The sequence below is a fragment of the Lasioglossum baleicum genome, unplaced genomic scaffold (genome assembly GCF_051020765.1).
Source record: "Lasioglossum baleicum unplaced genomic scaffold, iyLasBale1 scaffold0021, whole genome shotgun sequence".
In the NCBI taxonomy this organism is placed as follows: domain Eukaryota; kingdom Metazoa; phylum Arthropoda; class Insecta; order Hymenoptera; family Halictidae; genus Lasioglossum; species Lasioglossum baleicum.
The window spans coordinates 3,971,224-3,996,129 of record NW_027469081.1 but is presented as its reverse complement, the minus strand read 5'-3'; the positions used below and the strand labels follow the sequence as shown (position 1 = coordinate 3,996,129).

Sequence of the window (24,906 nt, the reverse complement as noted above, 5' to 3'; positions counted from 1 at the left end):
CGTCCCCCATTTTCCCTACTTAACATTTTACAATAACGGAGTTAATCATTTCTTATCAAAAGTTTTATCATTTGTTGTTTCACCAATGTTCTATTCAGTCACGTATACGGACGTAAGTGGAACGAAATAAATTTGAACATCCACAAAACGTTGAAAAAAATCGGCATTTTAATAACCAAGAAAATGAGTTTCCTCCCTTAATAACTCTCGGGTAGTTCACGAGCGACCTGTCATTATCGTCGAACAAGAACGATGAATTTTCCCGTCCTAGCTCGCCGATAAATAATAACCTGCCTATTTAAGGGATGGGAATTAGCGCAGAGCAGTCAGCCGTCAACTCGAGACATTCTCAATATCGAAAGAAAACTCGGAGTCGCCGCGAACCTCTACCTGTTGCGTCGGTGAGAAGTGTTAAGAACGCAACCCGATACTCACCGGACGCATTATTGAAAATTAATGAACTGATTCATACCAACGCTAGGCTCGTCCAACTTTCGCGAATATTTTCGCGTTCCGAACTTTTTGCTGTGTGCTATTACGACTCTCGCGCCTCGTCCCGCGACCATTGAGCAAGGGAAGTTTAAACGGAATGACTCGGCGAAACAAGAATCTTTAAGTAGCTGTAATTTTATTCGGACAACTACACTGACTTAGTTTGCCAGGAACATGCCGGAAGTGTGCGAACGATAAAAGCAGTTCAACGACTTGTAAACTTCTTTTCGCGTACGCGCAAATATTGGCTTTCAGAATACGTTTATTGTGAAAGCCAATTTTTTTTCCATTTGTTTGTTAGATGTTTATGCAATTTTTAATTTTTATAGACAACCTTACGGGTACCTATCATTCTTTTCGTTTTGTTTTTCAACATTTTTTTATGTGGTGCAAATTTCGAGCATAACTGATTCAACACACTTTAAATCAGAATAACTTTTTTATGAATGGACCAAACGACTTCAATTTCTCTGCAACGCTAGAAGAATTAGTTCAGTAAATGATGTCTAAAAAATATTTTTTAAAAATGCATTTGGTGGGAATTGCGAAAAGAAATAGTAAAAATTGATTTTTACTACTTTTTTGGCTGGGCCAATAACGAAAATTTAAAAGATGTGTTTGGTCAATTGGCTAATTGGTTTATACGAGTTATAAACGATCAAAAGTGGTAAAGATTGCAATTTTTCAAGATTTTCGGCCTTTTTTTTGTATATAATTTATACGAGTTGACCAAAGACATCTTTTAAATTTTCATTCAAAAAGTAGTAAAAATCAATTTTTACTATTTTTTTTCGCAATTCCGACCAAATGCATTTTTAAAGAATATTTTTTAGACGTCATTTACTAAACTAATTCGTCTAGCCTTACAGAGAAATTGAAGTCGTTTTGTCCATTCATAAAAAAGTTATTCTGATTTAAAGTGTGTTGAATCAGTTATGCTCGTTAGTGTAGGTAGTGTTAGGTGTTCTTTATTGTTCCTCGAATAAGCAAACTGTGTGTGTGGGGGAGCTGTTGATCGTGATTTGATATGACAAATTTAAATAAAGTTGTAAAATACCAAAACTAAATACTAGAACATGCTAGAATATATTTGAATATACAAGAATATATCGGGAATGTAATAGAATTTACTATAATAGAATATACTCGAATATACCAGAATATACTGGAATATAAAGCAGAATAGCACGCGTCGGCGGTGTCGAGACTCTCGGCTCGGTTCGGCCGGGATTGTCTCTTCCATAATCGGTCGCTTCCAAGTAATCTGCTAAAGGCAAAGAGCACACCTTCGACCGGTCTACTTCGAGCCGGTGCGGTGTTCGCCATTACGTAGAGTTATCGTTGCATAACTGCGCTTGATCAGGTTACACCCGGGCGACGACCCGGAGAGAGCCACCCCCGCTCGCTGGAATCCCCTTTGAAACCGTAGCCCTGTTATCAGTCGCGTGTTTCTGCCCTGTATCGGGCGGGGAGAGCCAAGGAGCGAGAGGCCTCCCTCGCTGATATCGAAAAATCGATGGCATTTCCGTTTTGTGCATCCCTCGGGACCACATAGTTCTTTCTCGACCAGCCGCCAGCCGCCGACGTTGCTCTACCCACCCCCGCCATCGTATTCGAAGGTACGGACTGCCTCGAAGAGAGTAGAGGCCAGTGGGACACACACCACACCTGTACAGCACCGGTATTCGGGTCATGCATCTCGGCCACTTAGACTAGGTCACTACCTCCCTCGTTCATCCCCCTCGTTCATCCCTTCTCTCTCACTCTCTCTCTTTCTCTAGCTTTGCTCTTGCGCGCGCTTTCTCTCCTTCTCTTGTCCTCCCTCCCCTCTCTTTCGACCTCCGTTCTCTCTCTCCTCTTTTCCACCCCCTGGAAAATATTATATTCCTACCCCCTCCCAACCTACCCTTTCTTCCTTTCTTCTTTGTGCCTCTGTCAATACGCGAAGAAAGGAACGATCGTGGAGACACGCGATTGTCATTGATTCTCTGGTTCCGTTTTAAGCTCGGTCTCCACTTCAAAGGCCGGGCTGAGTGATTGCGGAGGAACGAGGGAAGCACAGCCTACCGGGTAATTCTGGTCTGATTTGATAGCCGATACCGAGATTGATTGGTGGACATTGTTCTGGAAAGATTCTTGCCAGACTCGCCGGGTGATTTAAATTTTAGAAAGCGAACGCGTTGAACACGCATCGCACACATATGTGATTATTTATCGCTGTTTAACTCTGTGATTCCAATTTCATTAACCAAAAAGCTTCGATTCCCGTTGGACCATTGGCATCGGTCGACATATTAACGCAGAAACTTTCATTCTGCAGAAAAATCCGCAATCACAAGAAAAGATCTAGCCGCGTCTGTCTACGTTCACTGTACGAATTGTAACTGAGTTATGGTCGCCGGCACATCTCCCCCCTAATTATAGCAAACCCTCGAAGTTCGAGCGCGATCCGTTTCAGGAGACCGTTCGATCTTCGAGTTGTGTTCGAAGTTCTCTCATTTGGAATAAAGTAAATTTGATTAATTTGTTTTCCTTTCTTCCCAGTTCGCGTCTCGCTTGTCTGCGCCAGGCATTACGTTGATTGCGGCCGTTGTCAAACAACAAATGCTTCTTTCTTCAAAACTCGCGTTTTCGGGAAGAATCGGATATATTTTTCTTGAAATTTCTGTTCACTGTTCGAACCGTCTAGAACGGTCTGGAGGGTCTGGAGTAATTTATTTTTAGATTGCGGATTTCATGCATTTAGGAGAAAGATTCAGGATAATTTAATGTATATTTTTCCTCGGCTGTGCTATTTATTGGAATTTATGCAAACAATTTGTATTTTGCATAAAGATCCGCAGTCTACTTATTATTATTCGGGGCACGGCGATTTTGTAGACGACCGAGGGAGAGAGAAAGAGACGGGTCAGAGGGTGGAAGTTTTCGCAGGAGCGCCGCTCACGCTTCCGGTGCATCGACGCACCTGGATGCACGCCGGGCTGCTTGCACCCCTCTGGGTTACATGGTGGAGCCGCGGGACCTTGAAGGTACTCGAAACCGGGGCAGTGTCCCGAAGAGAGATCCACGCAGTCGCAGAGCGTCGACCGTCTATACTGCGAGGTAAAGCCAGGTTGCCCTAGATCGGGGCTGCTCCACCACTAAACACGGCACGGCGTTCACACCCGACGAATCTAGAACAGAAGCCGACTGGTTCAATTCCCCCAAGAGGTTTCGCCCGTTACACCAACGACGTTTTATAGAAATCTTTAATAAAGATGACTAACACTTATTGTGCCGATACCCGGAACACTACCCCCGCACGATACCTAGACCCCTAAGCTCCCGCGAACTTTTTTTATTCCAGGCAAGGTCGAAGGGTGGTATTTTATTCAAACCCGCTGCTCTGGCTTCCCCTTCAAACACCCGCACCTATCAGCGGAAATTTTATTTCTCTCTGGGTTAACACTTATGCAACAATTAGTATCATTTCACTTTTATATGACGAAACATTTGAATGAATCTATAAAAATACATGTTTAATATTACTCGATCTTTCAACACTGAAACAATTTATCGCACGACCAACGGAATTCACTTCGCAACCGCGGTAAAACTCGAAAAACGTGTTAATCGAGTCGAAATCAAGTTCACGTTTAATTTTCATTTCATTAAACAGTTTGCTAACAGAATTTCCGTCGGATTATACTATCCACCGAGTCACGGGGAACTTTCTACTTGGCGGGGCGTAAAGTAATTTAATGGTAACGCAATCAAAGAATCACGCGCTTCTTCCTTGTAGAATAGAAACGGAAATTCTGACACGAAATTCTTCGAACAATTAGAACTTCTCTAAAATTAGATTTGATTAGAAGAATTAATTTTCATTGTAGTACACGTACCTTCATTAATGTATTATATTTACCCGTGCAGAAAATCAAGAAATTGAAATAGTTTCTTTTGGGGGGAAAAATCTATTTACACGAGGAGGGCGAAGGTGCACGCGATTTTTAATAGAATGCATTTTTGACAGCGGCTGATGGATTAGTGTGGAGGAACAATAGCTTTTGTACATCCGGTGCATAAAAATAAATCGCCAGCGGCGCGGACCGTGGAGGAGAGTCTCTTAATTTCTTTCGAGTCTCGGACGGTGCCTCAGAAATCTGCGCGAGTGTATGACAGGAGACAAAAGGTATGACAGATGTGTCGGTTAACGGCGAGGAACGACATCGAAACTGCTTCTCTTCGGCCCCGATAATCCCTCGGATTCAAACGAGCGCCGAGTTGAAGGTATTCATCGAATAACGAGACGGGAAAGGAGAAAATTGGGGCGGGAGCAACGATAATTCTTTCTCCCTTAGGAAAATTCAGACTCGTCGAGCTTAAAGAACACGGGCTTTAGCGAGGCTTCTTAACAGAGTCTCTTCTCTTAGCCGAGGGAATCTTTTCTCCGCTCTTTCTTTTTCCTCCGCATGATTAACGATCTCATAGAAATTACGCCGACGAACCGGCGCGCCGCGGAGAAAGATGATTGCCGGGGACAGGGTACCGAGGATGTTTCGATTGTGTCGTACAAAGGACGTCTCGACTCGCAAGAACGGAGATGATTGCTTTTGAACAAATGGGACGAAATTCTGGACAAATTCGTTTGAGTTACGAATCTTCCTTTCTCGAGGAAAGCGAATGATATAATCCGATAGGTACATGTGTAATATCATTTTGCTAATTGTTGGCTTGTCTGTGCAGCACTATGATCCATTTGTTTCATTAATGAAATGAATCTTTAACGACAAAATAAAAGAAAAAAAGAAGCTGCAAACACATTTCTTATCTTGATCATGTTAATACGCAGGAAACAGTATTTGTCTATCTGTGTACTCATGTCTAATAACTAGACAGCGGATTGTTATGCATTTATGACAAAAATATAGATCATAAATAAATTTATATTGCATTTCAGTTTGTCGGAATTCAGATAGAAAATGTTTATTTCGCACGAAAAGATCCGCTGTCTACTAATAATAGTTCGAAGATTGACCCTCGCTGAAATCTTTGGAACGAGCTCTCTCGCGTTCGCGACAAAATGGCGCTCTCGGAGCCGTCGAATTTCGCCATTCACGCAGCGTGGTATTGTGGCATTTTCGACGACGTTTTTTCTTTCCGCGAACTGTTCAAACTTGTGTATGTATATGTGTATATACGTATCGTTGAGCGCACCAAGGCCGACACTTTTCACCGTTAATCTCTTTCACGGTCCATCGATAATAATTCGAAATCCCGTTCCTTTTCTCGCAGCTGCTGGTTAGCAGGTCGGTCGGGGAGCTATTATTACATTTGACTCTTTAGCGGGAGAATCCGATACGGTAATTAATTGGAATAATAGCGACGGAGCCCTCGGCAGTGAAGTCTTCGGTGAAAAGGATCCGCGCGATTCAATCGTCTGTGAATTGGCTCGTATAGCTGCGACACACGGCTGCCAAATAAATTATTGATACCGTTCGCGGGCTGTCCTTCAACCGTAATCGTTGCAGAAATTCCTTTAACAAGTTCTGTCACGAATATCAACCTTAAAGCACACGCAGAATCATTGTATTCTAACTTGATTCTATTCTAAAAATTCGAATAAAACACAAATTATTCAAATTAAGGACAGACCCGAAGACGACATTTCATTGTTCATGAAATAATTATGCGCGTATCCATGCGGGATACGGGCTGGAAAGTGATTTAAGCTCGAAGAGGCGGCGAGGCAGTGATTCTCGATCGTGCTCTGAACAAAAGTCGGATAGACTGGAATTCAAGAAGTACAAACAGTCCTAATGGTTTATCCGGCGAGTTACCCGCAATAAAGTTATTGAAACTTTCCACGCAGCGTTAAGTTAATCGGGAAACAACAAGTTTCGTTGCAAGTGCTACTGTTCGAGAAGTTACGAAACTTGCAGTCGAGTAAAGGCATCGGCCATTAAGCGAGTGCAGACAGTATTATCACCTTTCGCAATCTAATTTTCTCGCAATTGCGCTTGAAAGACTCCGAAAAGATCCTATCGATATAATTATTGCTGTTACAAGTCAATTATGGTGGGACGACCTTCGAAACTCTTGAATCGAGCAATTGTGAATTTAGGAGCCTTAGATTTCTACCATTTTATTCCTGGTATGAAAATAAAGTTGGTTTAATTTAATGATTACTGTAGACTGCGAATTATTTTGCAGAATAAAACTTGCCTGGATTGATCGCGAGATGGAGGGTCTGCATAGACTATGAAAGACGATAAAACTTTTCAGACAACATATACAGTTCAGTTTTAGTTCTCGTTGAACCGTATCTGGAAAGTTCACGTCGGAGCTCATGTTCGACGTTCTCTAGGAGGAAAATTTACTAGGGCGCATGGTGCTATTGTTGAAACGGTTAACAGATGAATGATACCAGCGACAATGAGTCGAGCACACGCGTGTAGATCGTTCGAGGTGGCCTTCGAACGTTGAAGTACAAGTGACACCTAAACGCCGGCCATCAAATGCACCGATAAAGCTGTTTGCAGGGCGTCATAATGGCATTCACCGGGTGCACACGATGGCGATGGCGTCTGGCTTCGACGATTGCGAAGCCGTTCACATACGCTCGTCTTTTACTCGCCTCTCTGTCTGCTCTTCCTTCCCGAAATTTCGGCCAGCCATAACAGATCGCGATAAGAACAATATCGCCGATAGTTTTATCCGATGCTTCCGGCATAACGTAAATTCTGTAAATTCTCGTAAATCGATGGCTTTCAACGGTGCACGCCACCCTTTCTCCCATTAGCCATAAAAATCGGAAATCCGATTCCCACGCGAAGATAAGTTTTACTACCGAGTCGTTATCGCATTATTGCTCCCGCGGAAAGCAATGGCAACGACGCGCCAGTGGTCCCGATATTCGAAAATCGTATGGCATTTGGTCGAAAAATGAACTTGCTCGTATTCACGTGTACAAAGCTTCTATGTCCACCTCGAAAATAAAGAAATTCTAACCGTAACGAACACTTAAAGTTGGACATTTTGAACATGGTAAATATGTTTCGTAGAGGAAAGATGCTTATCTTTATATCAAACACGCTAATTGGACTAAATTCTTATTAGATTGCATCGCATCTAATCCGGTGCTCGAGCCCGCGAATTTGCATGAACCAAAAAAGTGTATTTATCGCGCACCTGACAATCATCGGCACAATTACCGTTCACCGAACCGTAACGGATAATCACGGTAATAATAACGTAATGACAATGCCGGCGTCGTGGAATTTTTACGCGTTGTCAGCAGTTCGGTCTGTCGCGCGAGAGGTATAAATAATTGAACGGCACGATTAATGAAATGGATTCATTTAATTGGACCAGTCGAATATTCGAGGATCGCCGTGTGATTTAGTACGGAGAAGAACTTTAATCTATACAAGTTTTATCCCGCAATGCTTCATGGGATTTCCGTCGAAACCGATTGGAAGGCAGCTCTCGTGAACCCACGCAGATAGCGGAGGATACTCCTCCGTTTGCAGTCGCTATCGTGATTACCGGCGTCGTCTGTTTACACTGCTCTCCGCTCGGATTTTCAATGTCGAAGGGGTAATTCGTTGAATCCTCGTTGCCTCGGCGAGTACCGCGATAGAGGAACACACGATGGAAGTATCGGGGGATGTAAACAGAAATTGTCAACTGGTTCTTAGTACACACGCCGGCACTTAGCGAGAATCATCGAACAATCCGTATTGACAGACTTCTTTCGCGCTAAACGTCGCTATTTCATTCTCTATCCGTTGTTACCAGGGAACATAACTGTTATAACCAAAAAAATTTCATCGACTAAAATCGTATTGGTTACAAATAAGGATTATAAGTAACCGAAAATTTGTTCTCTTGTTGGTAAATGTTATCGTTGAGAGAAATTCATTTCGATCACTTATAACAGTTACAGTAAGGTGCATAACTGATTCCACACACTTTAAATCAGAACAACTTTTTTATGAATGAACCACACGACTTCAATTTCTCTGTAAGGCTAGAAGAATTAGTTTAGTAAATGATGTGTAAAAAATATTTGAAGTCAAGAACATTAGTAAAAATTGATTTTTACAACTTTTATAGCTGGGCCAATAATGAAAATTCAAAAGATGTGTCTGGTCAACTGGTATAAATTATATATGCTGTGAAAATTTCATTGAAATTAGTTAATTGGTTTGCGAATTATAAACGATCAAAAGTGGTAATTTGTAGTGTACCATAAAGTAGTGAGTTTTACCATTTTTGATCGTTTATAATTCGTAAAACAATTAACCAATTTCAATGAAATTTTCAGAGCCTATATAATTCATACCAGTTCATAAAACACATTTTTCAAATTTTCGTTATTGGGCCAGCTAAAAAAGTTGTAAAAATCAATGTTTAGTATTATTTCTCACAATTCCGCACAAATGCATTTCTCAACATATTTTTTACACATCATTTACTAAACTAGATCTTCTAGCCTTACAGAGAAATAGAAGTCGTTTGGTCCATTCATATATAAGCTATTCTGACTTAAAGTGTGTGGAATCAATGACTTACTGTATCAATGAGAGAAATTTATTTCGATCGCTCATAACAGTTATCGATGGGAGAAGTTTATTTCGGTCGCCCATAACAGTCGTCGATGGGAGAAATTTATTTCGATCGTTCATAACAGTTGTCGATAAGAGAAATTTATTTCGATCGCTCATAACAGTTATTCGATGAGACAAATTTATTTCGATCGCTCATAACAGTTATTGATGAAGGAAATTTGTAATAGTTATTATTAAATAGTACAACCTTCAAATGGTAGTCAATCAATTATTGTCGAAACCTCCTCAATGAATTTCACAGGCTTACATCCATCCGAAAAAGAGTAGACAACTCAATAAATAAGTAACCAAAATGAATTTTCTCATCAATAATTATTATGATCAAGTGAAAAGAAATTCGATCATCGATAACTGCTTTGAGCAATCGAAACAGTTTTTTTTCATCGATAAGAGTTATCGAGGAGGATCCAATTTTCTGAACACTAATAACTGTTACTTGTAACCAAAAAGTATAAAAATCGATATTTTTTCATCATTTTGTTCTTCGAATTTTTTTCTTTATACATATTGTGTACATTAATCAACTTTTTATTAATGATTTTTGTCGTAGAAAATTTTAGAATACCTGTTATTTTTGGTCCCTGGTTGTAACCAATGATTGAAACGGGCCCGAACACATTGTAACGTTTAACAATTGAAAATGAAATGAATCGGTATTGTCGAGAACGTCGAATGTTAAGGACATTATTATTTCTCGCGAAGTTCTCCAATGGACGGCTACCGTTTCGTTGACCAGAGGGTTGCGAAAGTCGCAGGAACATAAAGGGGCAAGAAAATAGAAGCAAATCGGTGCGCAACGTCGCGTGACGCTTAGGAGTTTCCTCGCGAGGGGTACAGGGAGGGGGAGGGACAGGTCCCAGTGCATGCTACGCTGTTTCCATGCGCACGATACTATCCGGCTGCAACGAAAGTGCAGCGTGTGTCGAAGCTGTTCGTTTCGATGCACGTGGCGAACACGGACTCCAGCTATCGGCTACCTAGCCGATTTTATGAGATAATCGACAGCCCCGTTCTGCTGCGCGGCCGAAAAATCGCATACGAATTGGTATCGAAATTAAATGTCGATAGGCCGATGCAATTTGCACGATTCGATCGGAACCGCGCCGAAAACACCGGTCGCGCTCAACGATTGTTAATTCCTGATCGCTACGCTCGCGATAAGAGCTTTCGCGCAACAGACGGTGCACGAATTGCTCTGTTTGGAAGCTTGATAAGTAGGCAGCGGATTTTATGCAGTTATGACAAAAATGAGGCGATGTAATTTAATACAGTACAAACATTGGAAGAATTGAAAAATGCTGCTATATAATTTTACAACCTATTACAACATATCGCAGCCTGAATGTACGAACTAGGTAACTTACAATTCCTTATTTTAGAGAAATTGATGAAACAGTATTTTAAGGTTTTAAGATTATGGTAGGGAGACACCGTTATTTTAAACATAATGCCAGTATCTGCTTATATTTCTTTATTTTAAGTGGAACAATACATGAAAAAACGTCAGTTTGGATTAAAAACAAGTTTGTAAAAGTTGATTTGCCCAGTTATAACATAAATAGAAATCTGTATTTATTTTTTATCTACTTTGAACACTGCTCACTAGATGTCGTAGATTACTTTGATAGGTTACCCAGTTTTAACATTAAATTTCAAGTTACCTAGTTCTTACATTCGGGCGGCGATATTCAGGCAGAAAATAAATTTCCATTTCACTCCAGTTTGTTGCAAACCAGATAGAAAATTTTTATTTTGCATAAAGGTCCGCTGTCTACTGATAAGTGTTACTGGTCGTGCTTCCTCGCGGTTCATTCCAAAACGTGACTACGCATTTCTCGCATTTATTTGTCGGGATTCTGACAAGCTCTAGTCAACGAAGAGGTAAAAAAGAAGAGTTAACCCTTAAGTGGTATAATTTGTGTGATCTGTATAAATTATCTAAGGTACCTGCAAGTACGTACTATATTATATCTAGCCGTTTCCATAGCAAAGATTGCCGACCCGTGAATTAGATAATTGAAGACAGAAGTGGAAGAAAAATTGATCAGTGCCGATTGCAGCTTGGGTCGACTTAATTTCGTCAGCCGGAATATTAGGTGCACCTTAGCAGCTCGATCCATCACGTAACGATCAGGTTTGCGGAGGGCAAGAAAAGTCGGCTGACCTTGCACGGTGACAGCAAGTGGAAATTACACTTCACTGGTCATTTCACACGTCGGCGATTCGGAAGTGAACATGATATCGCGGGACCGAAAATCTGCACCGTGGATTCTGTTGCGAAAAGCGAATACATTAAAAACATGTCGGATCGATTTTTTTCATGTCGGCCTGGTCTTATCAGAGCGGTCCCACGGATCGAGGGCGGCCGTTCAGTGACGTAGAAAGACTCGTGGACCGACAAGTTCGTTGCTAATGACATCGAATTCTAGCCAAGTCCACTTACTGATTGAGTCACGCCGGTTAATCGAACTGGATTTCCGCCGAATCTCACCGGACGAAGAGAAGGAACCAGTTTGAAGCAGAAATGTTATAGGAAAAGGGATTCGAGGGACAGAGGGAATGATGGAAAAGGAAAAGAGAGAGTGAGAAGGGATCTCGAGGACAAAACATCGATGGCCCGTCGATCCTGAATCGGACGCGATTGAAAATACTTTCGGTTGAACCGGAGCTGCGACTTGATCCCCTGCAATTGAAGTGTCCCTCAAGAGGACAGGAAAATGAACGGGCAGTCGTCGATTCTCGCCGTTAAATTGAAATTCAAACTAGCCGCGCTTGAACCTTTAAGGAGTCTCCGTGGAGTGGTCTTCGATCTCGCCAAGGGAAAAAGTGGCTTCGTCGGGACTTTTTCTCATTCCCGCTTTAGAGACCCGACGTTTTTCCTTCTCTCTCCCTCCCTCTCTCTCTCGCGCGCGCTTCTACCAGAGGGAATTTTCGGTTCTTACCCGGGTCTCTCGTTATTCGTCACTTTCACACCGAAAACTTTATCCGCGCAAATTGCTTTTAATCTTTCACGAGCAGAAGAAATTGACGGTTCACTTGCTGGGGGTTTATTAGTACTTCGTACCAGAGCTGGGGAAAAAATAGTATTTTAAATAGTAAATAGTAAATAATCCCATTTATTTTACAGTGTCTGTACAACTTTGAAAATAAAATATTTTATTTGATGCAGTAATTTTTGAAAATAAAATATTTATTAAACAAAAAATAAAACAAAAATGTGGCAAATGATATAGTTTCTTATATTAAGTACCATTTCTTCTTTAAATTATTGTTAAAATAAGAAATATTGAATAAATAATGCGATTTCTGAAAGTATTAGGTATAAAACGTTGCAAAAAATAAAATATTCTATTTTGTGTTTCATATTATTAAAATAGAAATATTTTATTTTGAGGTTCAGATTGTTCAAATAGAAGAATTTTATTTCAAGGTTCAGATTGTTCAAATAGAAATATTTTATTTCGAGGTTCAGATTGTTCAAATAAAATACTATATTCTTTAAGCAAAATAAAATCTAAAGCCAAATAATGCCCACCTCTGCTTCGTACCCTAATTATTATCATTTAGTACAATATTATTACGGCACAAAATCTAATGATTCTGGATTTGTATACAAATGAAAAATTACCTGGACTAATTGCAAGAAACAGTATCCACATGTGTATCCAACTAAATAATTTTTCAATGTAGAATTATGTTTTAATAGAACTTTTTTCTCGTTTCTAACTTTAGAAAATTGTTTGTACCAATGGGATTATTCTCGTCTTGGTTGGTATACACGAGGATACGACGATATTCGTAAGTCATCTTGATTTATCGACTGTGGGAATCGGAGAAACTCATTACTGCGTGCTATTAATTTAGTATTATACAGTTGCTTAAGCCGAGTCGGCGCAATTACACCGTGCAATTGATCATTATCTCGTTGAACGATTCGCCTAGCGTCAAAATCGCAATCGAAAGTATAAATCAAACATTCATTTGTAATGTGTGATACGGTAACGAGATACTCGCGGGTTTTATTTATGTGTAATTACTAAGCTGGATCAATATTGTACAACAAAGGTTCGACGAAGATAACCTAGATTTAGCTGGACATAAACAGTTCAGATATCCTCTAATTACAGAGGAAGCACAGTGTACAATTGCGTTGCGGGAACAGGCGATGCGACTGCAAAGAGACGATACTACAATTAATGAAAATTTTCGAATTACATTAACTGGGTTAAAAATTGATTTGCCAGAATGTAGATATGTTCCTACGATTTCCTATCTTTCACGATTTCTTAAGCACGTTCCATTTCCAATAACCACTAGCCGCCATCTTTCATTTTCCAGCGGCAGTTGTGAGACCCGTTGCACAATCGCGAGGCTAACATTATCTTTAATTGCTTCTTACGTTCACTGATATCGGATCCCTGTGAACGCGTTACCCACGTAACATACGCGAGAAAAATGTTGCAGCCGCCGAAATATTTTAATTAAACGCTACAGTATTCAACAGATATTACGTACGAGATTTCACTTAATTAATTTCCCTCGGTGTATACCTACATGCGGAATATCGTTACGATAGAAAAAAAGTCTCGATGGAACGCAAAACTGTTCGCGCGTGCCATAAGTTAAATAACCTGAAATTTTTATCCAATTTAGGATACGGTACTATACGAAAGTTTCGTACCCATTCGTAACGATGGTTTACCGGCGACAGTTGTAGCTGTAACGAGTGTGGCGAATTTTTTGTTGTGCAGAGTTTCGAGCTGAAATTAATGGAAAAAAATGTCCAAACTTCGTGACATCTCGGTTCACAATTGAAGTTCTCATTAATAAAGTTCATTGAGAAATTCTCAGCCATGAATCATAGATTTTAAAACACTGTTAAGCAATCGACAGTAGTTCGAACCATAAATTAAGCACGATAGAAAGAAAACGAACGTGGCTGGTCCCATTCGAAACAAATTGGAGTAATTGTAACTGTCTACGTGTTCGTAGACGGTGGTACTAATTCGCCGGCGTATCACATGCTCTTAATTAATCGAGTAGTTTATTTTAAGTAGGTAGCATTAGCTAATGAAATGTCCTTGTTGCATAATGCGTAACGGTTCGAATGAACGTTAAGGCTGAGATCGTACGTGGCGACCATCATTGACACGCAGAGCCCTTAAGCCTCCTCGGCCCCCTGTAATCAGGGTCGAGAAGTGGTCCACAACTATCCGGCGACCGTTCATTAAGTTTCTCTTAAAGCGGACACAGTGGCTTCGTTGGTCATTATGACCGGCGACTATTTGTCTCAATTACCGGGTAACAAGCTCGCAATTAAACTTACACGGTTATTATGAGTGCCAGGACCTCCTTCACAAATTCGAAAATAATCGTTTCTTCCACGCTCGTTCATTAGACCGTCGAGTAACCGAAGACCTGTGTAACGCTGTCTTCAAGTTCTTTAAATATTTCTACTGTTCGCACGTCGAATTCGGAGTCTACTCATCAAACTAACAAATGGACATTATTTTTGCATGAACGAATTTTTGGAAAATTTTTCAGGAGAACCACTGAACTGAATCCAGTGGTTCTCCTGAACCACTAACACTGAATTTTCCTTTATGTTGATCGTAGGTAGTGCAAATAAACAATTTAATGATTTCCGCGCCATAGCATCGACCAAATGTTTCCTTGAGAAACCTCATGGTTTCAATTCCGAATAATCTTGACGTTGACGCATAGAAACTTTCGTTTTGTACGAATTTTTCGCCATTCATGATGAATTTTCCTTTATGTCGATCGTAGATAGTGCAAATAAACAATTTAATGATTTCGGCGCCACAGGTTCGATCAAATGCGATCGACATAAAGGAACATTCATCATGACTGGCGAAAAATTCATACACAACGAAAGTTTCTGTACGTCAATGTCAAAATTATTCGGAATTGAAACCATGAGGGTTCACAAGGAAACTTTTGATCGAACCTGTGGCGCTGAAATCATTAAATTGTTCATATCTGTTGGTGTTTGAAACACGTATATGATTTTTGCAAAGTAAAAATATTGAAAATTACATGACTTGCATATCCTTACAGGCGATAGCTCGCGACCGAGTACGCGTTGAACCGTGTATTCGCGGAATATCGCGAACGTGACGATTCCAGGCTGGAACAAGCTGCCCTATCGACTCATCGAAAAAAGAGGCGAAGGAGGAAGGAAGAATAACGGCGCGCGGCGCGGCGTGACGCTAACGAACATAGCGAGCGAAAGGGCAAAGTCACGTTCGCCGCTAAATGTCAAAATTTTCCGATCACTGGTCTACCGGGCACGTTTCGTATGCGTCGTTCACGTACACAATTCTACGTTTCGCATATTACTTTCACTGTCTACGCTCCGGTGGTCAGGCGGTGGCCGCGTAGCGTACGCACTGTTCCTCGAGCCGCATGAATAAAGACCGTGACCACTCAAATAAAGGAAAATCCAGAGAGAACGGGTTGGAATTGACGGCCAACGTCCTCCAGTGTTGCCTATCTAGCTGGACAACAGTTATACTGTTGGCCATTAGCCTGTGGATTTTATGCATTACTGCGAGCACGTGTAGGCGACGTTTAAAAGCAGCAGAAAGATCGTAAGACGTGAAAAATCTCGGTTATCCTCATCGCGCTAAAACCTGCTTAGACTCGCGGGTACACTAATCAGCCATCATAGAATTATTGGGTTGACAAGAAAGTAATTCCGAATTTCTTTATTGAAACGATGAACTTCAATCAATAAAATATTGTCATATTTATTCCTTTTTTGCAAAAGATCATCGAATAATAGAGAAAATATCTCATTCATAAAAGTTCATTGCTTGACTAAAACAATTCGGCGCTATTTCACCTTAAAAAATATTCGATTTAATTAGCTGTGATCAAAATAAAATCTCAAGATTCCAATGTTCTACATTAGTCGAAGTAATTTTTAGACGTCCGATCTAGATCCAGATCGTTTGATAAATTATTCGCAGCACGTACAAACACGAAAATTACTCGAAACGGAAAAAAACACTTATCGTCTGGTTAGTCTGATTATGAATCACGTAACGAGATCGGTCAGTAGAATGAGCCAAACTAATTGTGACCGAGCAGTGGAACGGGCACTACATACATGTTTTGATAAATTCATGAGTTTGTTGAATAAATTCGTTTCAGTATGTATATTATGATAGAGATCGCTGTAATCCTGAATAAAGACAATGCTCCCCGTCGAAGCGTTCGCATCAAGTTCAAAGAACCCGCGCAGCCGACTGTAAAATGAAGTAACGTTGAAGTTCGTCGAACACAGTAGCGAAGTTACAACACTGCAGCTACTGCATAGTTTACACGTAAAACTATATCGGTAGCCAGTGATTAGAATTTTCAAGAATACGTCTTCGAGCAGTTTCGCAAGACGTGGACAGTGTTTCTAACGAGCAAGTACCATTCGGAACGAACCGAGGCACGGATTAATACGGGTGTTGTAATAACCTTCTCTGCGATTGTATCTCGTAAACTGACCGTGGCTGGAGTTTACTCCATTACTCGGCTATCCGCGCCTTTAACCATGGCATTTAACATTAACGGCCGATAGTATTTCTCTGTTAATCGAGCAGGGAATGCGCAAAAAAGCCGCGCCACCTTTCTTTTCGGCCGTTACGCGTAAATAGACTAAATAAATGATCCGCTCGGTAAATTATGCCCTTCGCAGACATACCCGCTCTGTAATTTACGACCTTGTCTAACCCCTTCGCTTTTATCCCGTAGTTAACCGTACCGGGCCGCTGCCATAAGTTGTCGCCCGCGTTTTAACAATTTCATTTCGCCGGGAAAACGAGCGCGCCCGCCCGTAATTAATCGCATTCAATGTCCAGTGAAGCGGAAGACTTTTGTCGAAACACGAAAAGAGCCCCGCCCGGCAATTATGCTTGTGTTTTCCCCCGGGCTCGACTAATGGGAAAATGTACCGGGATAAAATGAAATCCTTAGAACGACGGAGCGAGGTTCCATCGAGCGAAATTGTCTAGTAAACAAAAACATTGACTCTCTCTCTCTCTTGAAAATAGGTGGAGGATACAGGCAATAAGTGAAGTGTTCTCCGATGGAGTGCACAATACTTCAACTTCTTCAGCCACCACTGCTTATATCACGCGCTCAGCGAAATAGTTAACTTATATATTCTTTGTTCAGGCTTTTGTCGTTCCTGTAAAATATTTTCCGGTGACTCGGGAAAATAAATCGTATCGAACATGATTTCTGTAATTCAACGCATTCTTAACTCTTTGCACTCGGAGCTATTTTCACTGGAAAATGAAACATTTCTTACGATCCAGAATATTTCCATTCTCAATGACTTTTGAAATCTGGTGGATACGAAATTATAATAAGATTAATATTAAAAGATTAATAATGTAAACGATATTTAAATAACGGCACAGAAATAGAAATTAAGAATAAATAAAGTAATAAAGAATAAATTCAAAATAAGAAATTAATCGATGCAAAATGAAATATACAAAATCAGCAATGTAGATCACATCTCCGGCCTTCTGGCGTCGCGTCTTCGTGTTATCCGCACCGTAAACAATTCCCCGCACAAGGACCTGCTATACTCGAACTTTTTTATTACACTAACTTTCGAACTCCAGTTTTCTTCGCCTGCTATCGCGACTGGTCGATCCCCTTATAATGGCACCGCCATCATTTTATGGTTCTCTCGTTCCCGGCGATTCGCTCTTATCACTATCCTTACCAGGCGAGCTCGTCGGCCAATCAAACGATCGCTAAATCGAATCCACTGTTCTTTATAACCGCGTTTTTGTCCCGTCGATTTTTACGTATTTTCCCAGGAACTTTCCAATCTATTTTCCCCCCCACGTCTCCTTCTCTCCGGCCCTAGACGATTTCATCTTCACACTTCTTTCGTGTCTTCAATTTTTCCGTATTCACGTTTTCCTTTTCCTGTTTCTGATGTCTTCTCTGAGAAATCGCTTAGGCCCTTTCACCCTTCGATGATTGTCACTGGTCTTTTTCGTATCTCGCGGGTACACGAACTAGCAATTTTCCTGATATTCACGTTTTTAATCGTGTTTCGTGTACCGATTAAGTTTTAATAGCTTTTATTGCCGCTGCATTTAAAATATTGAAACTGGTCGAACCAATAAGCCGATACCGGCTGATAATGCTACACGTGTAATTCATTATGTAGACCGGACCTCTATTTAACTAGTTTTAACTATAAATTCATGTATACCGACCTCTTTCTAATGCAATAACTAGTTCGAGGAAGCTTATGCATACAGAGCATCTCGACCAACCTGCAAACTTGATGTCACTTTTATATTATTCATCTCTCGAGCCCGACCTTTGCTGATCTTTTGTTTCCCTTCGCTATTTTAATATCGTTCTTAACCTGTGCTTGAACTTCTGCATTTCTTGCTTGAATTTTCCGTCGGTAAATAACTGTCTGTAAATAATCATTATTACTCGACTATGGATTTCGTGCATTCATGACAAAAGTGGGGAGCTGAAATTTTAAACAGTAGACAGATTAAAGCAATTTGTGACACACTTTTTACGATTTAATAATATAGCGTTTATACAATATTTATGTAGAAAAAATTAAATTCTGCGTTAGCCTCTCTTTGCACAGAATTGATATTTGAAACACCGAGCTCATGAATATTTCTCGTAAGACGATTTAACCGTGGTGGAATTAAGAATCATGAAATCGACCAACGTAAAATTACGTTCGCTCCCAAAGGCGGCCAGCTTTGTTCGTTTATAATAGAATTTCAGTTTCATTGATTTTCAGAGCAACGTCGGTTTAAAGTCTCGGAGGAGGCTTTAAGCTTCAAAACTTTCCGTCCGAAGTATCCGCGCTTCAACTATGCGCTCGCGAGACTTATTCAGCGGAAAAGTCCCGAAATGTCCCGTCCCGTCGTCGCGACTGATATAAAGTGACTTAGGAATTCCGACTGCTTTCGCGGCAGTTTCGAACCTCTGCGTCTCGATTCTGATTCCGCACCAGGAGCGCACGTGCCAGCCGAAAATCTTCGCCACTGTACCACCGTCGAATGAAAATCCCGACGCCATCTTGCTTCTCAATATTCGCGGAAAACCTGTCGATAGCAGATTCCCGAGGAAACGAACTACGTGCTTCTTTGTTTTCCCAATGAAATATTAACTGGAACACTCTCTTGTCGGCATCTTGCGAAGCTTTACTAATTGATCAGAATTAATTAGTCTGCACGTCCCTCAACAGTGTCTAAACAGCCGTCATTTTAATACTAGAATTATGACGTTTATCAGAATGACTTTTCTTACGATTAGTGAGAGTGTGAAATTCATGAAGAATTATTAGTATTTATTTATAGCTTTAAACCAAATTGTACAATATATGATTATATTACAATATTGCTTATAGTGTTTTTTTAGGTTACAACTACCTCATTGAAATTCAATTCATGAAGAATTATTATTAGTTATTTATTGTTTTAAACCAAATTACACAATATATGATTATGTTGCATTATTGCTTATAGCGTTTTGTTAGGTTACAACTATCTCATTGAAATTAAAAAAATTCATGAAGAATTATTATTATTTATTTATAGCTTTAAACCAAATTATACAATATACGATTATATTACAATATTGCTTATAGTGTTTTGTTAGGTTACAACTACCTCATTGAAATTCAATTCATGAAGAATTAGTATTATTTATTTATTGCTTTGAACCAAATTATACAACATATGATTATGTTGCAATATTGCTTATAGTGTTATTAGGTTACAACTACCTCATTGAAATTGAATTCATGAAGAATTATCGAATATTTTTTCGGACGTATAATAAAAATCGAAAAATACATATATTGTGGAACAATGAAAATGGCACCTCTCTTGACTGAATTCCCAATTACCTCAAATTAACGTCAAATTCACTCACTTCCGTACAGCCGTACCTCCAAATAAATCCCGATCGTGTATAATTAATACGTACGCCCCAAAATTGCAATATAGCATTTCTGCAATTCCCCGAGTGTTGCGTGCAAAATATCGAGGAACGTGCCAGAGTAATATCGCGCACTATGCTTCGAAGAACGACACACTATGACCGGCTAGAATTTGGCGTTCTCCGCGTGAAAATGGCGGTGCTCGAATGTTCGGAGCGAGCGAGCGAGGCGAGGGGTCGAATCGCGTTCCATCCGGCTCGGCACGATTGATTCTACATTAATTGCAAGATGTGTCAGCGTTTGTCACGGCGATCAGACACATTAGCCACGTGCCTCGAACCGTCGAAATGTTCGATCACTGAACGCAGCCAATTATCCAAGAGCCGGTGAAAATGATCGTTAAAACGATTTCGCGTACCTCCGAGAAACGTACCGGCGCGACGCACGCCTTCGTTGCGAATTATTATTCCGCAGACATGAATTTTGACGCACGCAAACGGGACTTATCGATGCCGGCCGGTTACGTATTCGGTCGAATAAATAATTATTCGCGCAACGCTTGATCTACGGCCTACGGGAAGTTCCTTTCTAGCCGGCCTCGCGCACCCTTCACTTCGCACAATACTTTCGGTAATCCTGACAGGCGATACAATCGGTACCTATACAGGGTGGTCCGCTAGGAATAACCTGACCCTAACTGCCTTTTTCCTTTGTACGGTTTTCGCCATCTGACTTGCCGATTTCCGGCCGAGTTAATGGCGGCCTGCGAATGTGAAGAAACGGTCACGATAAAGACAGAAAGGCGACATAAAATTAGGCACAGACTTTTAGTAGCACTCCATAAATTATCTTGAGGAATATATGTGCCTATAATTATGAACGTGGTCTAAGTCATATTATTTCTTGCTTCGAGATATTTAAAGGAGAAGGACATTAACAATAAATGAATGCCAATAACAATAATAAAAATGAATAGAAATAATTAAATTTAAATGTAATGATTGAGAGTAGAATTTCGATTTGAAAATTAAAATTTATTTCTCCCTTGAATGATTTCAATAAGTTGATGATTTGTTGTTTGTCGATGTATTGATATTTAGTACTGGGTAAGTGGTGTTGAAACGACAGGAACAGATGTTGATTTGATTGGGAAAGGTTTTATGAATAAACATGAGGGAAAATTAGCCAGCTTATGCTACAAATTATATAGCAATCGTTTCTATTAATTGCGTCAGCTGTTCCGTTAAGTTTAATGTTTTATTAGCTTTTTTTGTCATAGCTGTGTTTCAGAGCTTTATACGTTTTAATCCTGGTGTCTCAGTATTCATAGTACAATAATACACAAGTAATAATAAAAGTTATACTTGCGACTATATTAAGGCGATAATGTAACGAGGTAATCAGCCACTATTATCTCGGAAATTCGCAGTCAATCATTGATGACTCATTAATGAATAAGCATGACTTTCTAACGCAATATGCTCGAAGGATAGTAAATTGAAAGCGAAACGCTTCGATCAAGTTTGCCGTGTGCATGAACGGGTTGCATATCACGATACCTCGTTGTGTGTTCATAGTTCAATGACAATAAAAAGTGATCGTATTATGCAACTCAATCGACACGTGTTGTCAAGTATTGTTTCATTAACCCGTGTTGCCAAGAATATACCACGTGGATATTCAAAACTATAGTAGACAGCGAATATTAGCACATTTACGATTATAATACACTTCGCTTCAACTACATCGAATAGTAAATGCAAGGAATAAATGTATTTGTAATTTATTGATAATAGAAATGTTTCATTTCAATTTCAATTCTAACCCAACAAATAAATCAGTACCCTTAATCAAATATGCTATAATCGAATGAACTTTATTGTACGAGCACGAATATTTGATCTCCATGGGAACGAATATTGAATTTTTCCGGGAACTATATACTCCACACAAAACAGAACACGTATCTGTAGAATTTTAATTAAATATCTTTGATGGTATGGATGCTTTGAGGGCGGAATTACTATGTAAAAGTTCCGGGAGCAACGGTGATCCTTTGTTTCAGAACACTAATAAAACTAGCAACGACTGAACGAAAGTTATAATTCAGATAATGCACGAACATTATACACGCGGTCATTTGTTATTCATAACGTATAGCAAGTACTTCGACTACTTTTTCCATGTATATCTTTAAATCCATCTCCTCCGATAAGTATATCGGAACACGATCTCTACGTTAATGGAATTTTCGTGACAAATCATTCTTTAAAACGAAGAAGTCTTATAATAATAATTCAAGGAACCAGTTGCATTCGAAAGAAAATTCAATGTTTCTTCAATAATATTACTGTGCTGTATAAATTGTTGTAGAGATCAGAACGCATCAGCACAATTGGAAAATGGCTGATGGAATTCTCGTGACAAATAATTCTTTAAAATGAAAAAGCCTATAAGAATAATTTAAGGAACCAGTTGCATTCGAAGGATAATTAAATGTTTCTTCAATAATATTACTGTGCTGTATAAATTGTTTTAGAGATCAGAACGCATCAGAACAATTGGAAAATGGCTGATGGAATTTTCGTGACAAATAATTCTTTAAAATGAAAAAGCCTATAATAATAATTCAAGGAACCAGTTGCATTCGAAAGAAAATTAAATGTTTCTTCAATAATATTACTGTGCTGTATAAATTGTAGAAATCAGAATGCATCAGCACAATTGGAAAATGGCTGATGGAATTTTCGTGACAAATAATTCTTTAAAATGAAAAAGCCTATAAGAATAATTTAAGGAACCAGTTGCATTCGAAGGATAATTAAATGTTTCTTCAATAATATTACTGTGCTGTATAAATTGTTGTAGAAATCAGAATGCATCAGCACAATCGGAAAATGGTTAATACAAAATTTCAATGATCCCACGCAGCGAGAATATTCGCCCTATATTTGAACTCGATGTAATCGAATTAAAATAGAAATGAAACCTGTCTCTCGCAAATTGACTGCATCGAACCGCCGCAAACACTAAACCGTCGACTTGTGTTTCAGCATGGTTCCTGGGATGGTTCATGTGCAAAGCCGTCGCTTATATACAGGGCGTTTCCGTGGCGGCCTCTGTTTACAGCCTTGTTGCGGTTTCCTTGGACAGGTACGTGTGTATGTGTGCGTATGTGTGCATTGAACTTTTCAAAGATCCATTACGTTAGCCTGGGTTAGGTGCCGGCAATCACTCGAGCCACGAATTCGTGCTCATTATCGAGAACACCGAGCACGAACTATCACCGTCGCTCGCTTCGACAATTTCACTGTGTCTGTCCATCCTGAATAAATCAGTTCACTATTCAAGTTGAAACTCTTCCCACCTCGTGTGCGAAGATTTATCTCAACGTTTCCGAAAAATCAACTGCAACTCGCATCAATTAATTCACCAAACACCTGCATTCGGATTTCTTTTACACACACACACACACACAGCTGCAGCGATTATAATTTATTATTAGAAAATGAAAATTCCTATTCATTGTGTGCGTGGAATTTAATGGAATAATTTCGCGAATAATCTTACACAGTGAATTCGTCTTTTTAAAACAACGACGTTTAAAATAGCGTTCTCAGAAAATTCAGAAATCGAAAGTTTCAGGCAATTCGACACGAAATAGTATCGTCACGGCGCATTTATTCCGTGTCCCATACGAGAGCACACCTAGCTAAGTTTTCAGTACCACTAGAACCTTTTTCCAGCTCCATAATTCATTATTAGAAAATGAAAATTCCTATTAATTGTGTGCGTGGAATTCAATGGAATAATTTCGCGAATAATCTTACACAGTGAATTCGTCTTTTTAAAACAACGACGTTTAAAATAGCGTTCTCAGAAAATTCAGAAATCGAAAGTTTCAGGCAATTCGACACGAAATAGTATCGTCACGGCGCATTCATTCCGTGTCCCATACGAGAGCACACCTAGCTAAGTTTTCAGTACCACTAGAACCTTTTTCCAGCTCCATAATTCATTATTAGAAAATGAAAATTCCTATTAATTGTGTGCGTGGAATTTAAGGGAATAACTTCGCGAATAATCTTACACAGTGAATTCGTCTTTTTAAAACAACGACGTTTAAAATAGCGTTCTCAGAAAATTCAGAAACCGAAAGTTTCAGGCAATTCGACACGAAATAGTATCGTCACGGCGCATTTATTCCGTGTCCCATACGAGAGCACACCTAGCTAAGTTTTCAGTACCACTAGAACCTTTTTCCAGCTCCATAATTCATTATTAGAAAATGAAAATTCCTATTAATTGTGTGCGTGGAATTTAAGGGAATAACTTCGCGAATAATCTTACACAGTGAATTCGCCTTTTTAAAACAACGACGTTTAAAATAGCGTTCTCAGAAAATTCAGAAATCGAAAGTTTCAGGCAATTCGACACGAAATAGTATCGTCACGGCGCATTCATTCCGTGTCCCATACGAGAGCACACCTAGCTTAAGTTTTCAGTACGACAATGGCTCAATTACCACAACAACTCAATTATCAAAATAACCGTGGTTGCATAACACGCTTTCATCCAATGAGCCTATGAATCAATAGAACGTGAGAACTCGTTGTCGTGATATGACTAACTGCAACCACGGTCTCCGGAATGCGTAGTAAATGAAGAAAATAGACAATTGTGCTATTACGTGCGTTGTGAAATCATGGTGTGTATCGGTTGCGACAGACGAGCGACGCATATTCTTCATCGGCACATTTATTTCTCATCTGCATACTGATCTGCTCTCTCTCTCTCTCTCTCTCTCTCTCTCTCTCTCTCTCTCTCTCTCTCTCTCTCTCT

The 24,906-nt window shown here is 39.8% G+C and overlaps 1 protein-coding gene across 1 annotated transcript in view; it reads left to right on the top strand.

Moving 5' to 3' along the window:
* The window catches only part of Sifr (SIFamide receptor), a 75,963-nt gene that overhangs the window by 27,422 nt on the left and 23,635 nt on the right, over positions 1–24,906 (top strand). Inside the window, exon 2 of the mRNA XM_076445301.1 lies at positions 23,118–23,217. Coding sequence (XP_076301416.1) covers positions 23,118–23,217 — 100 coding nt within the window. The remainder of the gene's footprint in view (positions 1–23,117; positions 23,218–24,906) is intronic.